The following is a 20,821-nucleotide window of genomic DNA, read 5'->3' as shown; positions in this document are numbered from 1 at the left end:
TCGATCTGCTGCTAGCAGCAGATCGACCTAGATTTTACATCCTGTCAGATAGATCAAATCGATCAAAATCGGCCGCAAATTGATCGAATGGGGAATTTGATAGAATCGATTTCTGATCAATTATATAGAAACGATCAACCGATCGATGGCTGAAATCGACCGGTGTATAGGTCCCTTAAAGTGAATCCGAGGTGAACTTTTACACATTGCATTATTGTGTTCCTTTCCTATTGTTTATAGGGAATTCCTCAAACCAAATACTTTTTTGTTTTTTGTAACGATCGGTGTCAGCACACAGAGAGAATCTGATTATTGGTGATCTGCAGTATCACCAACAATACAGATATATACCTGATTATTGATGATCTGCAGAATCACAGATAATCCAAGTATAACTAACCTCTGGACACCTATATAGTGTGAGTGTTTGGTGCAACAGTAATGACTCTGAGTTGGACCACCCGAGGAGCAGGTGGTCTTTGGCAGTATGAGCGATATCGCCCTATGAGAAGTGCAAAAAACCTTCCAACAGCCTGAGACCTCCAAAGAGGTGGAGCCCCAGGCTAAAAGTAGGAAGGACCTGTGAGTGAGTGACACCTGAAAGGTGGATGTCACTAGCAGGTCTGGAGACTATCTCAAATGGAGAGAGATAGCTCTCAAGGTCGGGCAAGCCGGGTCGGCAACACACGGACAGACAAGGTACAGAGACAGAAGGCTGATTCGGTATCCAAAGGCAGGCAGGGTTGGCAACAGATAATCAGATATGCGTAGGTACCGAATCAGAAAGCAGAGGGATAGTCAGAAATGCAATAGGTCATAACAGATATGAAAACAATGCCTAGTCTTGGGTGTGAGGTCCGTGGTCTCAACACCCTGGAACTAGTCTGGAGTATAATATGATGGAACACAGTATCCCTAGTCTTGGGTGTGAGGTCCGTGGTCTCGACACCCTGGAACTAGTCTGAAGTATAACACAATGATAACACAGAGTCCCTAATCTTGGGTGTGAGGTCCGTGGTCTCAACACCCTGGAACTAGTCTGAAGTATACAGAATGATAACAGAGTCCCTAATCTTGGGTGTGAGGTCCGTGGTCTCGACACCCTGGAACTAGTCTGAAGTATAACACAATGATAACAGAAGTAATCTGGCTCAGTGTGAATTCCCAGGTCCTCCTGGTTCTAACACACTGTAGGATCTGACTAAGGTCTGAGTGCTTCCACGTAAGTGTTCGCAACGGCAGACAACCTGAGACTGACCAGCAGTAACTATATATAGAGCGGCGCTCTCCGGCGCCACCCATCAACGATCAACCAATTGTCACTTGCTCTGAGGTCAGCTGACCAACCTGGACAGCTGATCCCTCCTTAGTTGTCATAAAGGTTCTGCCTCTCAGCGCGCGTGCGTATTCCTCAATCTGTGTGAACTAACAGACCCAGCCACACCAGACGCACGCTGCTGCGTGCAAACCGCCGCGCCGGACGTGGAATTAGCCACCTTGCTGTCAGTACACGCGGCGGCTTTTCCGCGTTCTATCACATTTTTGTTTTAATACTCTAATTCCCTATAAACTAAAAAAAGCCACATCCACAGGTTTTCAGAGAGCCAAGGCAGTAGCAAGGGCTCATGGGAGCTCAGTCAGGGCAGGAGGAGGGAGAGGTGTTACTAGCCATTGATTTCAGAGGCAGAGGGGAGGAGGGAGGAGGAGAGGGGATTAGGCTGATGGCTCAAGATACAGATAAGCCTGCCTCTGTGTAATGTTTACAAACAACATGGCCGCTGTCATTGTATCACAGGAATAAATAATCATCTTCTACTAAAACTGTTTGCAGCTAGATTTGCTGTGTAAACCATCTAAACCAGGGGTCTCAAACTCGTGGCCCGCGGGCCATTTGCGGCCCTCGATGCAATATTTTGTGGCCCTCGCCGGCAAAAGCTTCCTTATAGTTCGCTTCAGTGCTCCCAAGTAATCCGCCGCATCCCCGCCGCTAAACGAGGGCTGCAGAGCCCCCAAATCACCCGGGGGGCAATCCGCTGGCATTTCCTGGAAGGGGCAGAGATTTTAGCTTCAGCTCTCCCCTCCTCACGTCAATCGCCGCCTCTCCCCCGCCCCTCTCTGTACAGGAAGAGTGAGAGGGGCGGGCAGAGGCGGCGATGCGCCGCAATTGTGAAATTCCTTATGCGGCCCAGCCTCATCCTGACTTTGCCTCCTGCAGCGCCCCAGGTAAATTGAGTTTGAGACCCCTGATCTAAACTTTAGGTAACATATATAGACAAGTTACCGTACTTGTTATAGTTAGTTTTTCATCTCGGATCCGCTTTAAATCAAACCAACACACCCCTCAACCAATGGGTACCTAACCCTAACCACCCCACAACTGATGCCTAACCTTAACTGACCCCCCCCCCCCCCCCCACACACACACAGATGTCTAACCCTAAGATCGAGTCTGCCCACGCATGCCCAGTAGCACAGAGCTCTCTTTAAAGGGGTTCTTTCGCGAAAAAAGTAGGCAGTTAAAAAATGTGACAGATGACAGGTTTTGGGCCAGTCCATCTTTTTAAGGGGGATTCTCAGGGCTTTCTTTGTTTTCAACAGCATTTCCTGAACAGCAGTTTAACTGCCAAAATAGCAAGATACCAGTCGGCCTCCCTACTCACTTGCACACTATTATGTCAGTTAGATTTTGCAACTGTTGTTCAGGTGCTGTTGAAAACAAAGAAAGCCCTGAGAATCCCCCTTAAAAAAATGGACTGGCCCAAAACCTGTCATCTGTCACATTTTTTAACTGCCTACTTTTTTCGCGAAAGAACCCCTTTAAGTTGCATTACTGAAATAAATGAACTTTTGCATGAAATTCTGTTCTTTAGAGTTTCACCTGTAATGTTAAAGTGTACCCGAGACCAAAGATGCCTCAGGTTTTATACTTACGTGGGGCTTCCTGCATCCCCCTTAAAGGGACCTGAAAAGGATTCAATTACCTGGGTATCCTCCCAGCCCCCTACAGCCATCATGTCCCACGCTGGTACTCAAAGATCCTCCGGGACCCCGCCGTGGCTCCGTTTCTTCAACTCCAACCTTACAAGTCGACAGCCACTGCGCCTGGCCACGCGCATCCTCATTCGTGCTCTGAGAAAATCTCTACTACATATGCGCACGGTGCTCCTGGCAACAGGAGCGCAAAAGAGGACACGTGCTGCCAGAGCTGTGCAGGTGCAGTGGACGGCGACGGTGAAAGAGAAAGTGAGCCGAGGCGAGGGACCCGAGGATCGTTCCAGGTATGCGTGGGCACAGGTCAGCTGCAGGGGGCTGGCAAGAGCCCCAGGTAAGTGAAACTTTTTTTAAACAATCTTCAGGTCCGCTTTAAGGCCTCTTGCACACTGCAAGCGATTCTGATTCAGATTCCGCTTTTTAATCAGTTTTTACATCCGATTCAGATTTGCAGTTTGCTCCCTGCACACTGCAAATCGGAATCTGAATCGGATGTAAAAACTGATTAAAAAGCGGAATCTGAATCGTGTGCAGTGTGCAAGAGGCCTAAGGCTGCTCCTGTCGGACAGCCTAGTACTGTGACTGAGTCGCAAGTTGTCACGCATGCATGGCTGGTCGAGCACTCTCCCCGTTACACTCCTACGGTAGTCGCTGCGCAAGTGCAGCAAGCGCCTGGCCACGGCAGTGCGACAGGGTTGCATGTGCAATGAGGCGCGACTCGGCCAGAATATCAGGCTGTCCAGCGAGAAACAGGAGAGGCCTGAAGTTGGTTGGAGGAAGCCCCAGGTAAGTATAAAACAAACCCCAAATATGTATTGTCATATATCATCCTTAATAGGCGTCTAAGTTATGCAGGTGCCAGGGCTACATATAGATATCAGTGCATAAACTTAATCTAACTACCCCCCAAGGTCTGTATAATTCATAGGGACAGTAAGGGATTAGTTGGAACACAGTGCCCCCATTCATTGTTACCCAGGGCCACATTGTACCTAAAGCAATCTATAGATCCAAAGACAGGAGCATCTCTTCCAGATTCAATCCACATTCCCCCCAACCGGTGACGTCACCGGCCAGACTGTTTCTACAGCAACCATCAGCTATTGCCGCCCGGGCGAAGAGAAGGTGACGTCAGTGAAAGGGGCGGAACTGAGAAGGCGGGGCGGAACGCGAGTCCTGGGGATGACGAGCCGGCCGGGCGGAGATTGCAGTGCACAGGGCGGGGCGGAGCGCTCTCTCTCATTGGTGGACGGAGGGCGGAAGTAGATACGGGCTCTGGCATGGGCTGTTTCCGGTTTTAGTAGGAAAAAAGAGCTGAAGCACGATGGCGACTGATTCCTGGGCTCTGGCGGTGGACGAGCAGGAGGCGGCGGCCGGGGAGGTGAGATGCCGGGGCCTGAGAGATGCTGACTGTCCGGGGGGAACCGGGTGTACTGATCCCCCCATAGCCCAGCACTGCCACGTGTGTTCCCTGCTGCGACCCCCGGGGGACCCCTCTGCTACATCACTGCCCCTCCTACCCATACCTGCCACACTACCGACCCTACCTACTGACCCCTCCTCTCACTGCTGCCCACTTTACTTCATTACTGCCCATCCTATTGATTCCTACCCACCCTGCATCACTAATACACTTCTGCTTCATGACTTGCACTGCTCTTTGCACATGCTCAGTAGCATTTGTATGCTATTCTGTCGGGTATGCTGAAATGTTGTAACACCCCTCCTGTCAAGAACCGGCCCGCGGCACGCCTGCGTATACGGTTCCCGACTGCGGGTTTGACCAGATTAAGCGGGGAACAGCCTTATTTAAGCTACAACCAAGGCTGGAACCCCTCAAAACACCTCTCACTGCCACCACTAGCGTTGCTAGACACGTTCACTCAGCTATCGAGTGCTCAATACGCACTCCGCGTTTTCGAATTTGGGTCAGCTTTGCGCTTAGGCCAAATACGGGAACGCCACGCACCCACACACCCACACAGTTGCAATCTTACACTGTCGTGAAGCAAAGACCCACTAACAGTCGTTCCGAACGATACTGTTAGCCACTCTGCTGTCGCTACTCGCACTGGCGTTGTTCGTACGTTGGGTCAGCTGCGCGCTTAGGCCAACGTATGACAAACGCCCCCACACACAATGCAATTACAATTTCATACGGTAGTGTTGCTCAAGCGTACAATTAGGCATGAACTTATACACGGTTACACTTCAGTCTCTTCTAGGCTATGAGTGTTAGTTTAGTACGGCAGAAGTCAAACTTATTAAATAATAATTTAATATTCTAGAAAAACATAGAACAGTGCAGAACTTAATATATACAAAAAGATTACAAAAAACAAAGTAAAAATGTTACAAGATAAAAGTTACAAAAATAAGAGGTTACAAAGATAATACACACGGATATTTGCGTAAAAATAAACGGGGGAAAAAAAGAACGTTACCAGCTTAGGTTAGAACGTTGTTTGATGGGAGGACGCCGTTTCGACCAGGAGTCGCGATCCTCCCTAGCTATTCGCTACCTCCGAGAGAAGACAGTCACTAGGCATCCGCCTCTGCTTTTTATACTCTGAGCTACGCCTGTAGGCTGCAACTTCCTTGGGGAGGGGAGGAACTAGGTTTTAATTAAATCTCAGACATATTCCATTTCCAGGTAAAAGTCCATACATCAAAGATTGTGAAGTGAGCCTTTCAACTCCAGGTGAAAACTTGATTACGGCTTTTTCCTGTCTCAGTTCTCAGACATAAATGGGATTTCCAGAGATCCACATACATGAAAAGGGTACTATAGCACCTCCACTAATGATTTAATTTCCACAGGTAAAAAATGGTATCAACAGGACTTCACCCATTTCTAATAGCCTGTCATGTACATTTCAAACGTTCCTGTGTTAGTCTCCAGACTCTGGTCCTCTGGCTTTGTGTATTGAGACAATAGGCCGTCTCCTGAGTTCAAACAGTCAGGCAGATAATCCCATTAGCACTCTCAGAGGAACTGCATACAGACTCAAAGCACCTGATATGGTCAAGACAATCACCCATTTCCTTGCCCCAAGCAACTCAAGGTAACCTGCTCCCTTCTGGCAGAAAAAAATGAAAGAATATGTTCCTGTTATCCTTAATATCATCAGCACCTCAATATATCTCCACACCTCCTACTGACCACTCTGCTACCCACCCTGCCTCACTACTGACCCCTCCTACTGACTCCTATGCACCCTGCATCACTACTGATTCCTCTCCTTCATGACTGACCCCTCTGCAACCCAACCTGCAACACTACTGATCCCTCTGCTTCACTACTGACCCCTCCTACTGACTCCTAACCACCCTGGCTCACTGCTCACCCCTCTGCTACTCACCCTGCCTCACTGCTGACCCCTCTGCTACCCACCCTGCCTCACTGCTACCAACTCTGCTTCATTACTGCCCCCCTACTGACTCCTACCCACCCTCCCACACTGCTGACCCCTCTGCTGCCCACTATGCTTCATTACTGCCCCTCCTACCCATACCTGCCACACTGCTGACCCCTCTGCTACCCACCATAACTCACTGCTACCCACTCTGCTTCATTACTGCCCCTCCTACTGACTCCTACCTATACCTGCCTTACTGCTGACCCCTCCTACTGACTACTACCCATACCTGCCTCCTACCCACCCTTCCTCACTACCGTCACCTTCCCTTACCCCTCTGCTATTCACCCTACTTAACTGATGCCCGTGCTACCCACCCTACCTCACTGCTGTCCCTCCTACTGACCCCACTGCTACACCTCCTACTGATCCCTCTGCACACAGTTGGTGCGACTGGGAGGTCAAATGATTGCCAAACTTTGCGCTGGGATCTTAAAGATCCAATCTGCCGTAGCAGTCATAATTGCCACGCATTGCAAAAACTTTGTTCAGTTGCATGCATGTAATGAAGTCGTGAGATCATGGAAATGATCGCTTGCTGCGCTAAAATCGATGGGCGTCAGAAGAATTGGTATGAGTCTTAAGACTATGGGCCAGTCCCATTAACATCCATCATGTTTCATCATGTACCACCACTTTTATGTCTGATCAATGCTGGTAAACCCCTCCATCATATCCTCGCCTCTGTGTCCCCCACTTTGGGTGACATACACACCATAACTCTCTTCAATGTATGGCTAGAAGCTCCAGAAAGCTCCTCAAGCCCTTAAAATGTGTGTGGCCCCCGCTACTAAGTTTGGGGAACCATTCATGCTAAATGTTCCCATCATATCATCATTTGGCCATCATTTCTATTTGAATCCCCTAGGCAGCTGATACTAGGGTCCCTCACAATCAGCAGCTCTCTACTGACATTCATATGTTCCTATCTGCACAGACTTTATATGTTCTCCCCGTATCTGCGTGGGTTTCTTCTGGGCACCCTCACGTCCCCAAAATATATGGATGTTAGTTGGTTTCCCCCTAATTTGGCCTTAGACTGTTATATACACTACACAATACATAAATAGACATATGACTATGGTAGGGATTTGTTTGTGAGCCCCTCTGAGGGACACAGTTAAAGGAAACCCAAGATGTCTATAATGGTGGTATTTACACTTACCTGTGGCTTCCTCCAGCCACATGAAGTATGTGAGCTCCCTTACTTATCTATTTAAAGTGGGACACCGGCTAACTCGAGTTTTATTTAGATGCGTCGCTTTGCTTCCTGTATGTCATGTGACATACAGGTTCAGTGTTCTCCCCAGAATTTTTTCCCAGCCGGGTGGCATGAAATAGTAGCCGGGTGGCATGAAAAAGTAGCCGGGTGGGTTGAGATGGAAATGCAGGGCAACTCTGCTTACAGCATAGGAGGAGGTGAGGAGGTGAGCCGATGACAGCCGGGTGGTCACCAAATCTAGCCGGGTGGAGCACCCGGCTAAAAGAGCCTGGGGAGAACACTGAGGTTCCTGTACATGACATACAGGATGCGATGCTGCATTTAGCAGTGTTGTACGTGGCTAGAGGGAGAAGGCGGCAAAGAGCGGAGGACAGACAGCGTTGGACTCGAGCTGGAAGGTGAGTCCAGGGGGGGAAAGAGGCACGCGGGAGGGGGGCAAAGCAGAGGCACAAGGTACTAATGGAGGCAGAGAGCGGAGACAGAGGCACAGGGGTATAAAAAGAGGCACAGGGATGGAGACACGGGGTACAGAGTCACAAGGGGTACAGAAAGAGGCATGGGGGGGGGTTACAAATGGATGTACAGAAGCACAGGGGTACAAACAGGTGCGAGGGGGGGACAAAAAGAGGCATGGGGTACAAACGGAGGCACAGAGGTTGTACAAAAAAGAGGCGCGAACATAGAGGGGGGACAAACAAGCACAGAAGGAGAACAAAAGCACTGAATGGGGACAAACGGGCACACTAGAGGCAAAGGGGGGCCCATAGGGGACTGAGATGGCACAGCGTTCTGACTTAAAGGAGAACTGTAGTGAGAGGTATATTTTATTATTTAGTATTTATATAGCGCCGACATCTTCCGCAGCGCTGCACAAAGTATATTGTCTTGTCACTAACTGTCCCTCAGAGAGGCTCACAATCTAATCCCTACCATGGTCATATGTCTAGTGTAGTGTATGTATCGTAGTCTAGGGCCAATTTTTGGGGGAGGCCAATTAAATATTTTTTTTGGGGGGGGGGACCGGAGTGCCTGGAGGAAACCCACACAGACACTGGGAGAACATACAAACTCCTTGCAGATGTTGACCTGGCTGGGATTCAAACCCGGGACCCAGCGCTGCAAGGCGAGAGCACTAACCACTACACCACTGTGCTGCTGTATATGAAGGCTGCCATATTTATTTCCTTTTAAGCAATATCAGTTGCCTGGCAGCCCTGCTGGACTTTTTGGCTGAAGAAGTGTCTGAATCACACCAGCAACAAGCATGCAGCTAATCTTGTCATATCTGTCAAAATTGTCAAACACTTGATCTGCTGCATGCTTGTTCGGGGGCTATGGCTGAATATTAGAGGCAGAGGAGTAGCAGGATAGCCAGGCAACTGGTGTTGCTTAAGTGGAAACAAATATGGCAGCCTCCATATATCTCTCACTACAGTTCTCCTTCTAAGGATACCCGATGTGACATGACAGACATGTTTAAAGTGCCTAGCACACAAATAACTAGGCTTTTTTTTTTGTTCTCTGCCTGAAAGAGTTAAATATCAGGTATGTAAGTGGCTGACTCAGTCCTGACTCAGACAGGAAGTGATTACAGTGTGACCCTCACTGACAAGAAATTCCCCTTTTTATCTCTTTCTTGCTCTCAGAAGCCATTTTCTGCTAGAAAAGTGTTTTATAGTTGGAATTTCTTATCAGTGAGGGTCACACTGTAGTCAGGACTGAGTCAGCCACTTACATACCTGATATTTAACTCTTTCAGGCAGAGAAAGAAAAAAAAAGGAACATAGCATAGTTATATGTATGCTAGGCACTGTACATACCCATGTCTATCTCATCATGTTACATGTCACTTCGGGTATCCTTTAAGGACGGATTCAGATTAAGAACAAGCCTACAGTCCCTATCTCGTTCGTTAGCCGGGGACTACCTGTAGATGTGGGGTTTTTTTTTTTGGGGGGGGGGGGGGGGGTCAGTATTGCAATCACTTGTATTTCCCCCATACCAGGAGTATTTTGGCTGTATGAACCTGGTTTCATTTGCATAGACCACTTATTTTGGATGGTGTCAGATTGCAGCCTGTGAAGCCATACATCTTTATGTGGGCCTCTCTGTAACTCACACCCTCGTTGCACTTCTGTGGGTGGAGTGGGAACAGGCATATTTATGACACCAAGGCCTCCACAGGAATGTTCGAGAGATGTCAGTCGGTAAAATCACATTTGAATGTGCTACTTCTGTGCTTTCCTGCGCAGATAAGACAGTATTTTGGCATCTTGGGAGTCTTGAGGGTGGAGGCCTGGAACAAGTTTTTTTTCACCTCCCACTCTTGAGATTTGTCCTCTCCCTCCTCTCTCTATATACAGAACAGGCTTCTCAAATATAGTCACACATTTATACACCGTTTAGTTGCGAACCTGATTCCCAAAACTATCAAGAACAATCATTGCTGGTTAATATTGTTGAATAAGTGTACAAGGCTGTGTGATCTGATTACATGTTTGTTTCTCCTGTAGTTGAGCAAGCTTCAGCTGAAAGAGGAAAAGGATACCGCAACTAGTATACCTACTGCTATACCTACTGCTATACCTACTGCTATACCTACACCTACTACTGCTGCTGCATCTACTCCACCACCAGCTAAACCCGACAGTAATGGTGAGTGTGATGTGGGTCCCTCTGGATGCCCAGCGCTGGGCAGAGTACCCAGTACTTTATCCTCAGGGCCTCACATAAAGAGAAGATATCTTGAAACTTTTGCCTCTGTTTTAACTCTCTTGGCGGTTCATTAATACTGCCAAATAGGCAGAAATACAATTTTTTTTTTTTTTTTAAATTTTGTTTGTTTTGTTGTTTCATGTAAAGGTACCAGAGTGGTAGCTACATGAAACAACACTAGAGGGCGCATGTGTCCCTCTAGTGCAATCGTCGCCGGCATCAATAGCAAACAGGGGAAAGCGTATATAACTCGTTCCCCTGTTTGGCTTTTCCTGTCGCCATGGCGTCATGGACGTCAGACGCCTCCGACCCAGCCCTTAGCGCTGCCTGGAAGTCATTGGTCCGGGCAGCGCAGGGCTCTGGCGAGGGGGGGGACCTCTTCCACCGCTGCGTGCGGACGATCGCCGCACAGCGGCAGCTATCAAGCTGTACGTGCGGCTAGCAAACTGCTAGCTGCGCGTACAGCACTTTAAATGAGGCGAATCGCCCCAACAGGGTCTGAGATATCCTCTGCGGCGGCTTACCCCGAGCTCAGCTCGGGGTTACCGCTAAGAGGGTTAATAAATATATGCAACTCGCAGAGTGTGGACAATCACTTTATTACAACCACCAACATTTGTAAAGCAATTTTTCTCTCATAGGACTCAAAATGCATAAGCATGGCTCAGATCAGTAATTGGTTGATTGGTAAATTTTGGTACAAGGGGAAGATTTTTCATGTCGGCAAATGCCAGGCTAAACAGGTGGCTTTTCAGTCTGGTTTTAAATAACTCCAGGGATGGAGCTTTCTGTACTGTGCATGGTAGGAAATTCCAAAGGCTAGGGGCAGCATGACAGAAAGCTCTGGCTCCAAAGGTTTTGAAGCGCACTCTGGGAGTGACCAAGTTTATGGTGTGGTGCAGTGTCAGTGTATCCAGAGGCCAAATTGTGCAGTGATTTGAATGTCAACAGTCTTGAAGTCTTGAAGAGTATTCTCCATATTAAAGGTAGCCCGTGTAGTGAGTGAAGAATCAGTGTAATGTGACAGTGGCGAGGCTGGTTTGTTAGCAATCTAGGGGCAGCATTCTGTACTAATTGCAGGCGGTGGAGGTCTTTGGAAGGCCTGTATAGAGGGCATTGCAGTAGTCCAGCTGTGATGTGATGAAGGTGTGAACTAGGGTTGGAAGATCCTCTGGGGGAATGAGATATTTAATTAGTGCAGTGTTCTTCAGATGAAAGTAGGAATATTTGACTACAGCCGAGATTTGGTTTCTGAAGCTCCATTCCCCATTTGCACACAAGGTCTTAGTTCCCTATCCTCATTGGAGTTGATTTAGAATAGAGCTGTTTTGATGCAAGGCGCTGGCCTAGGACAACAAAGACCTCAATTTTGTCAGCATTCAGTTCCATCCACTCGTGTAGCTTGGCTAAGCAGAAATTTATTTTTGGTGTAAAGTCTGTTCCACCAGGTTTGAAGGACACATTTAGCTGTCATTAGCATAACTGTGGTATAGTGTCCCTCTAGTGCAATCGTTAGTCCATGTTAGAGAATTGTACCAAGTGGTACTGTGTGTTCTGTCAGCCAAGAAAGATCAGGGGCATTGAATATTTCCACTGTCTAAGCAACCTCTGGCTTCACCACTTGGTGCGGAGAACTCTTCATGATTGCTTCATAGTAGTTTAACAGATTCCACTGTAGATACTTTTCACGTGATGCAGAGTAACAATTGGATTCCTGGGTTAAATCCAGAGCTGTGGAGTTAATGTAATTTTTGGGTACCTTGAGTTGGAGGTTTCATCAGCTTCGGAGTTGGGTGATTTTTGTACTCCACAGCCCTGGTAAATTCCTTGTAGCTACGATAAACCTCCCCAGGCCTCTCCTCCATTTTTAGACCCAAGCCCACTAAGGCCTCCTTTCCACGAACTGTTGAGCTGTGTGCTCAGCAAGCAGTTACCAGGCAGCAGTGAGCAGTTGTGAGGCATTTCACTGCCTATCAACAGTTTGTGGAAAGGAGGCCTTAGGGTGTCTTCATAACCATCAGTAACCATGTGGAGGTGACACATTATTGGCCTTTGATTTGTGTGGCTCTGTTCAGTGGTGCATTGTAGGGTAATGGCTGCTATGTAACGTGGTTTGTTGCACTGCAATGCACCACTTATTTGACGTTCGCAGTGCGGCGGGTGCATTGCGGTATAACGGGTTGTGGTATGGTAACCTGCTGCATGCAGTATATTGCCAATAAATGGGCTTGATTCACTAAACTTTGAGAACTCAAATATCACACCTTATCATAGTTAACATGCCTTATCAGAGTAGCATACTGAGTGCTACAAACTTATGCCTGCTAATTTATTTATTTATTGTATTTATAAAGCGCCAACATATTACGCAGCGCTGCTAATTGGCGAAGGCACTCGTCCTGCCCTGAGCCCTTGCGGGTTCCTAGCGCTCGCTATGCTACTCTAAGTCGTGTTACCTTTGATCAGGTGTGATATTTGAGTTATCAGGGCTTAGTGACTCTAGCCCAATGTGTGGACCTGAACTCTTGCACAGGGCAGGAGGAGAACAAAGAGAAATGTACCCTGTTTATTTTTTTTTTTTTTTATTCTTTATCCAATAATATATATTTTCCAATATCTTACAAGAAATCCAATACAAAACCTTTACATAATGTGTTCCAGAGAAAGTCCCTCCCTTCCCCCATACAATCTTTCTCCAAGCCCGGCCCATATCCTCTGTTCCCGGGGACCAATCTTCTCCTTATATCACCTCCTGCTCTTGTTCTATTATTGGTCCCATCTCCTTCCCATCATTTCTTATACCTTTGGGCCAGGACTAAGGGCCCGTTCACACTTAAAATCGCAGAACGCCGGCGTTTTGCGGGAGTGATTTCCCCACAATTAGCGCAGAAAAATCACTGGACACTGCGGCGGTTTCGGAGCAATCGCGATTAGCGTGCTATGCACGCTAATCACGATCCACTCGCTACATTGTGTAGCGGTTCTTGCAGAACCGCTAGCGGTTTGTCGTGAGCGGGAATCGTGCGATTCCCGCTCAGGTGTGAATGGGCCCTAAGGGCACAACCTCAAACTACATAGCCCCTCTGAGGGACATTAGTGTAAACGATCGCACCTCCACCCAAGAAAAAGTAACACCTCCACCCAACAAATAAAAATAAATATGCACTGATCCCACTTGTCTGTTCCTCCATGATTCTCCCGGTTTCCCCTCGATATCTCCCTGCCCCTGTGTGTTTTTAAGTGAGAAGAACCTGTCTAATTCCCCCTCATCTTCAATAATCACAAGTGTAATTTGATCTCTCAGCTGTGTCGGCACACGTTTGGCACTCTCTGCAGACACAGCTAATATGTAAACACAGAATATCAACCCTTTGTCTACTTCCATGAAAGCAGGAAGTAGACACACTGCAGATATATTGCAGGATTTGTATCAGCTGCAACAAAAGATGTGGTGGTTTTTTTTTTTTCTGTAAAGGGTATGCTGTTGCTTATCTGTTAGAACAGAGAGGAAGCTCTGATTTCAGATCCGCTTTAACAGTAAACGTGAAGCATACTTTTCATTGACTCTATGCTCTACTGTACCTGACTCATTGTGAACATAATTTGCAGTGTTGCTGTCCCATTGCATTCCTGCTGTCACAGGGAGCGCAACGCAATGAACATAACCTCAGTGATAGTTTGAATCTGGTTGCATTAAATCATCAGGGGTCCGGAACCTTTTGGGCTGAGAGCCATAAACGCCACATTTTTAAAATGTAATTCCGTGAGAGCCATATAATATGTTTCAGACTGGGACAGTGCGCAAGTGCAGCAGAGGGCTCACATTCGTTGCCATGGTGATGTGAATACAGTTCATCCGCCGGGCAGCGGAAGTGTCACACGACTTCAGCTTCTCTTGGGTTTCAGCAACATCAGCAATTTCCCTGAGAGCCAGACAGGAGAAATACTGACTAACAGCTTGTACAATTAGCTACCTGACTTGGGGGTTGATTCACTTTGTAGGACGAGATCCCTGCACTTAGGCCCAATAGGCTGCCTGTCAAGTGACAGGCAGCTTATTGGGCCAATCAAAGTGTGGGGATCTCGTCCTATAAAGTCAGTGGACCTGACAGGGTCCAGAGTGGGACAATTGGAGCAGCTGTTAGTTTTGGGGGGAGCGGTAGTAAGTTAGTAGTGCATGCTACAGCAGTAGCGTGCCTACTTTAAAAATGTTACTTGCGCTGCCACACTAAGCTGCGCTGCATGAGCCGTGTAGCTTTAGTATATCAACCCCTAATTATTTGTATGTGAGCCAGATGTAGCCATCAAAAGAGCCACATCTGGCTTCCGAGCCATAGGTTCCCTACCCCTGCTCTAAATGCTTCAGACCTCTTCTTCTTCCAGTTCTGATGGAGATCTCACACATTGCTGCTGCTTCACAATTTCCATGTGTTTTTTGTTTTCCCTCCCCATCTTTTGTGGTTCCAGCGGTTGTGATGCTTTTGTCTTATAAATAATTTGCGTCCCTCTTACTGGTGTTTTTTTGTTTCTCCAGGCACAGAATCGGCAGACAACGGGGAAGCAGCTGAGAAACCGGAGGGAGGGGAAGGAGAAGATGATGATAAAGGTAAGTTCCACTTACAGACCTCGTGGTGCTGAGTGTTCAGTCAGAGCTGAATACAACTATTTACCTACTTTGCTGCATAAAGTAGCTGGGATGCAGACTGGGCCTGGCGCCCCCACTGCGCAGTCCAGGAGGTCTCCAGAACGCAGTGTGCGTGTGCTGAGCAGTGTTGCCAACTCATCCCTTTAATTACTGACACATATGAATTATACAGGTTTTGTGGCTAGGTAGATGCAGTTAAGGCACTGATTATGTGCAAATAGCCCCAGAACCTGTATAACTTATGTGTCAGTAATTAAAGGGATGAGTTGGCAACACTGGTGCTGAGTGATGTGAGTGCATGCACAGCGTTCTGGAGACTGTCGGGGGTTTGGATGCCGTGGCCGAGGGCTTCTAAGTGCGCAGGCAGGAATGCAGGGCTGGTGCTTCTGTGAGCAACTATACTTACAGCATAGGAGGCGGCGAGCTGATGACAGCCGGGTGCTCACCAAAACTAGCCGGCTGGAGCACTCGGCTAGAAAGAGCCTGGGGAGAACACTGCAAATAGATCAGCAGGGCTGCCTGGCAACTGGTATTGTTTATAAGGACAGCTTCCATATCCCTCTAATTTCAAGTGTCCTTTTGAGGGTTCTTTTACACTTTAAAACACAATGGAATTTTTACTGGATGATGGGGAGCAAATGCGGTAAAAAAAATGCATCCCAACCTCACCAGTATGAAAGCGAACACAGTGAATCCAGCGCAGGAGACTTGGGCTCACGGAGTAACTTCGGCGCCATCAGAAGACGAAGCTGAAGTTACCTTTAAAACACAATAATTTGGCTTTCACCAATTGCTGGAAGCCGAATTATTTCGTCTCCCACTATTCATGGCGGCCTGGAGGGGGAATAGTATTTAACACGGCTGGGAACTTGGGCAGCAGCAGAATCAGCCATATACCGGCTGTATCCGGCACCCAAGTCTCCCAGGCCAATTCCTCTCGTACTCTATGAAAGGGTTCTTGCGAATTAATTGTTTTTTTTTTATTTTGCTGATGTCCTTGCATTTTTTTTTTAATTTGTATGTGATTGGGAAATGCAGCATAAATAGTGTGTACCGTAGCGTAAAATGGCCCTTAAAGTGTAACTGTCGGGCATAAAATCAAAAATCTATTTTTCATTCTTATCTGGTAAAAAAGTAATAAGGATGCTGACCGGGCAATCCAAAAGTTAATCACCATTGCTTTTCTTGTTGTTAAATGACCGTTCCCCGGTTTACCTGACTCTTACTTGGTACGCAAAAAGGAAGTTACAGGACATGGTAGTCTTTTTTTTTTTTTTTTTTTGGCTTCTCTACTTTCCCTCAGACTTAACTAATGCAGCCTGATTGGCTAAAGCCTCTTTCCCTCCCGCACCTCTGTTCCTCTCTAATTGGCCGATATTTCTCTTGCTAAGAAAATGCATTTTCTATAGTGAAGTAGTGAAGGGTGTGCAATGCATACACAATCAGGCAGAGGAGAGTAAGGGCCTGTTCATACTTGCTGCGTTTGTAGAACGCGTATAAATTCAAAGAAACGCAAGTTGAAAAACGCATGCGTTTTTCTTGCGTTTGAATGCGTTTTCTATTGCGTTTTGCACAAACACGTGACCCAGGGGAAAAAAAAGAATTATGGGAACCGCAGAGGAAAACGGACGCTAAAAACGCAATAGTACGCGTTTTTGATACGCGTCCATAGACTTTCATTGCGTCCGTTTCTATGCGTGACGCACAGAACTGCGTGCAGCAATGCGGATGAGAAACGTATGCGTCTCATACGCATACATGTGAACTAGCCCATTCAAAAGCATTAGGAGCCGTTTCTATGCGTTTTTGGTACCCGGACATGTTCCCTGAAAACGGCTAGGAACGCATATAGTCTGAACAGGCCCTAAGGGGGGAAATAACAGGATTGGCTTTGAAATAGCCACAGTTAAGATGGGAAATGCTTAGGATTTCCCTTATATATTTTTTTTTCTCTCTCTCACCCTGTGGAAAAATCACTAAAATCAAAACCTGGACAGTGCAGTAATATGTTATGTAAGTAGAGCAAGTATTTATCTACGTGTTTGTTTTTTCTGGGATAGTATGGCTGACAGCTAATAATTTTGACTGGGCGGACTGGATTTGCTGTAACAGCCTAGTGCATTTGATTGAGCTGTTTCCAATCCCTATGCAACGTGCAATAAATTTACATCCTAATCTGATTTATTCGCCGAAAAACGACAGAAGTTGCGCCCTTAATTGTTGGTACACACAGTGTATAAATAGTGCAGTTAGACGTTAAGAACAAACCTACATAACATGAAGATACAGAGAGGGTAAATATGTCAGAACCAGACCCGCCTGAGGTGAAAAAAAGGAAGCGAAGAGATATTGTAGGGACTAATTTCAGGAGGACAACAGCCGGGGGGAGGAGGGGATGGACCTGAAGCGGCGGCCTGAGGGGAGGCAGTTGAAGTAGCGCCTGCCTGGGTGGGAGGGGTCATTCAAGATCTCATAGAAGTTCTAGATCTCATGACTATGTAGATGGATATGGTAAATGGGGCCACCCCTTCTAACCACATATTAACAATGGATTGTTTCTGTTTTCAGAGGATAAAGCTGTTAATTCGCTGCTTAACAAGCTGATTCGGAGCAACCTGGTGAACACGACAAACCAAGTGGAGGTTCTGCAGAGAGATCCCAACTCTCCTCTGTACTCTGTGAAGTCCTTCGAGGAGCTGAGGCTGTGAGTATTTGTAATGTAGGGGGGGGGGGGGGGGGGTGTCAAGGCTCGGATCAGACTGCGGCACTAGTCAAAGGGAAATTCAGCTAACATGATTGGGTGGATGCCACCCTCTCAATCTGCTAGGTTTGATAGGTTGTAGTGAACAACGCCCACAATATTCAGCCAATCACAACGCTTGTGCTGTAGAGGGTGCTGAGATTGGAGAACTGTTCCCTTTGAGGTTTTCTGCTGGGTCCCTAGAAGTAGACTAGTGCCCTGATTGCTCTGGAGAGGCGAGGGTATGGAGGGTTTGATGTAGTATGTTACCTAGAATATTTGTGAAGGTAATGAGGCTGGGTTCACACCGGAGCGGATGGAAAACTAATGCTGTAGAAAGCAGACACCTTTTCAGTCTTACATGGGTCGGTTTGTCACGTTGGGAATCCGTTTTTCTTCCATGTTGTGACATGTACGGTAAACCTGCCACTGTTACATTAGCATCCCCCCCCCCCCCCCCATGTGTCTTTTGCACTCGCCATGTTAAACATTGCACAAACTGTAATCCACTTGGTCAAGCTGATAACAGAAGAGCAAAATGGCATACCGGGGAATTTGGGCACAGGGTGAAGTTGAAAATTGCTCACCTTGCTATTTAAAATTTCCCGGTGGTGTTCATTACTATTCCCCCTCCAGTCCGCCATGGACTCGGGGGTAAGAAGCCGTTCGGCTGTCTGGTATTGCTGGCGGCTGAATTGCACTGGTGTTTGTAATTTGGGCTCTGGTTTTTTTCTGGTGCTCAAATTACCCTCTGAGCGCGGCTATAGCTGTCGGCGCAAAGTGGGGTTGGCCATCGATATGCATAATTATACAAATGTATGCAGCTTAAAAAAAAAATTAGAATTCCACTTTAGTGGGATTCCACTATTCCACTATATTTAAAGGAGAACTGTAGTGAGAGGAATATGAAGGCTGCCATATTTATTTCCATTTATGCAATACCAGTTGCCTGGCAGCCTTGCTGATCCTCTGCCTCTAATACTTTTAGCCATAGACCCTGAACAAGCATGCAGCAGATCAGGTGATTTTGACATTATTGTCAGATCTGACAAGATTAGCTGCATGCTTGTTTCTGGTGTGATTCAGACACTACTGCAGCCAAATAGGCCAGCAGGGCTGCCAGGCAACTGGTATTGCTTAAAAGGAAATCATGGCAGCATCCATATCACACTCACTACAGTTTTTTTTTTCCTTTAAGGTGCAAAAATCTGAATACAGCATTTGCATAATCCTGCATCAACTTTGTGTTTGCATCTCATTGAACATAACTACTCAAGAAGCAGGGCGAGGGCATAAAGAGGAACATTTTAAAGTAGGTTTTGCTGATGGTCCCTCAAGGGTTTTAATTGCATCCCACAAGGTTTGTGATGTCCGTGGGTGAAGTCTGCTCTGAGGGTGCATACACAGTGCTCACTTGTGTTTCAGGATAATTCTGCATGTCATCTCCCTGCCCATTCATTTCTATGGGGCTGTTCACAATAACGGATTGCGTTTATTCTAAGTCTCTTTAAAGCAAATGTAAAGCTACCATGAAAAAAGGTTGGATACTTATTTTTGGATAGTGAAGGCTCTGCAACCCATAGAGCATCCTCTGTTTCCTCTTTATGCCGCCGATCCACCGCTACCGGCCTCGTGACAATCTACACTTTCATAAGTACTTGCATCTCTGAGTGTTATCCGTACTGTGAGCGGACACACCCATGCACAGTACTGTACCGCTTGCCTTCTGAAGTCCTCAGGATCACGAGTGTTATCCGTATTGTGAGCGGACACACCCATGCACAGTACTGTACCGCTTGCTTCTGACATCCTCAGAATCACGAGTGCTATCCATACTGTGAGCGGACACACCCATGCACAGTACTGTACCGCTTGCCTTCTGACGTCCTCAGGATCACGAGTGCTATCCGTACTGTGTGAGCGGACACACCCATGCACAGTACTGTACCGCTTGCCTTCTGACGTCCTCAGGACCACGGGTGCTATCCGTACTGTGTGAGCGGACACACCCATGCACAGTACTGTACCGCTTGCTTCTGACATCCTCAGAATCACGAGTGCTATCTGTACTATGTGAGCAGACACACCCATGCACAGTACTGTACCGCTTGCCTTCTGACGTCCTCAGGATCACGAGTGCTATCCGTACTGTGTGAGCGGACACACCCATGCACAGTACTGTACCGCTTGCCTTCTGACGTCCTCAGGATCACGAGTGCTATCCGTACTGTGTGAGCGGACACACCCATGCACAGTACTGTACCGCTTGCCTTCTGACGTCCTCAGGATCACGTGTGCTATCTGTACTATGTGAGCGGAAACACCCATGCACAGTACTGTACCGCTTGCTTTTGACATCCTCAGAATCACGAGTGCTATCCATACTGTGAGCGGACACACCCATGCACAGTACTGTACCGCTTGCCTTCAGAAGTGCTCGGAATCACAAGTGCTTCCGCGGACTTCCCAAAGGCGTTTCCGACTAGCTGGTTAAACTTTGATCTCTAATGGAGCAAGGTTGAAGTGCTTTGAAATGTTTGTTTTTGTATTTGATGGGAATGATCGCCGTGCGGTTTACGATGGAAGCCCGCAGCGCTGGGGAGATCTTTTTAGCTGCACGTCTTGACATTACTTTATAAAAGGCTAAACGGGGGGAATTGAGCTGGGGGGCACTCTGATCCCTGCGCAGGTCTCCATGGAAGGAAGAACACAGGAAAGCTTTGAGCGCCTCAGTTTGTTGGCTCGGATGAATTTGGACGGCTTTTTAAAATGACACGAGACTTAAACAGGTCATTTACAGCCGAGCGTGAAGCCAAGGTTTACAAGCTGGGGATCTGGCCGTTTAACGAGCGGAGGAATGAGGTCCGCCGAGCGAGCGTGTGTGCGCAGCCGGGGATTCTTGGAAGTGGTTGCCATGGAGACGAAGGCGAGAGAGCAAGAGCGAGAGATTTGGCTCAGTAATGTAATTAGCGCTGCAGTTTCGCACTGGCTGCCCAGAGCCGGGGAAGGTGGCTGCTTATTGAACAACTGGGCCGGAAGCCACAGAAAGGCAGGAATGATGTTAAACCACAAAGGGTGGAAATGCCTGA

General features: G+C 47.4%; 2 protein-coding genes across 7 annotated transcripts in view; one reads left to right on the top strand and one right to left on the bottom strand.

Moving 5' to 3' along the window:
- Positions 1–4,141, bottom strand: part of VWA5B1 (von Willebrand factor A domain containing 5B1) — a 363,216-nt gene extending 359,075 nt beyond the window's left edge. For all 6 annotated transcript variants that reach the window (XM_068241760.1, XM_068241758.1, XM_068241754.1 and 3 more), the window contains exon 1: positions 3,984–4,141. The gene's annotated coding sequence lies outside the window, so the exon portion shown is untranslated. The remainder of the gene's footprint in view (positions 1–3,983) is intronic.
- Positions 4,142–4,253: 112 nt separating this feature from the next.
- The window catches only part of LOC137521897 (ATP-dependent RNA helicase DDX19A-like), a 44,189-nt gene continuing 27,621 nt past the window's right edge, over positions 4,254–20,821 (top strand). Inside the window, 4 exon segments of the mRNA XM_068241761.1 lie at positions 4,254–4,372; positions 10,146–10,287; positions 14,882–14,953; positions 17,561–17,696. Coding sequence (XP_068097862.1) covers positions 4,316–4,372; positions 10,146–10,287; positions 14,882–14,953; positions 17,561–17,696 — 407 coding nt within the window. The 5' untranslated portion in view covers positions 4,254–4,315.

Source organism: Hyperolius riggenbachi, chromosome 6 (assembly GCF_040937935.1).
Source record: "Hyperolius riggenbachi isolate aHypRig1 chromosome 6, aHypRig1.pri, whole genome shotgun sequence".
Taxonomy (NCBI): domain Eukaryota; kingdom Metazoa; phylum Chordata; class Amphibia; order Anura; family Hyperoliidae; genus Hyperolius; species Hyperolius riggenbachi.
This window is presented reverse-complemented; position numbering and strand designations above follow the sequence as displayed.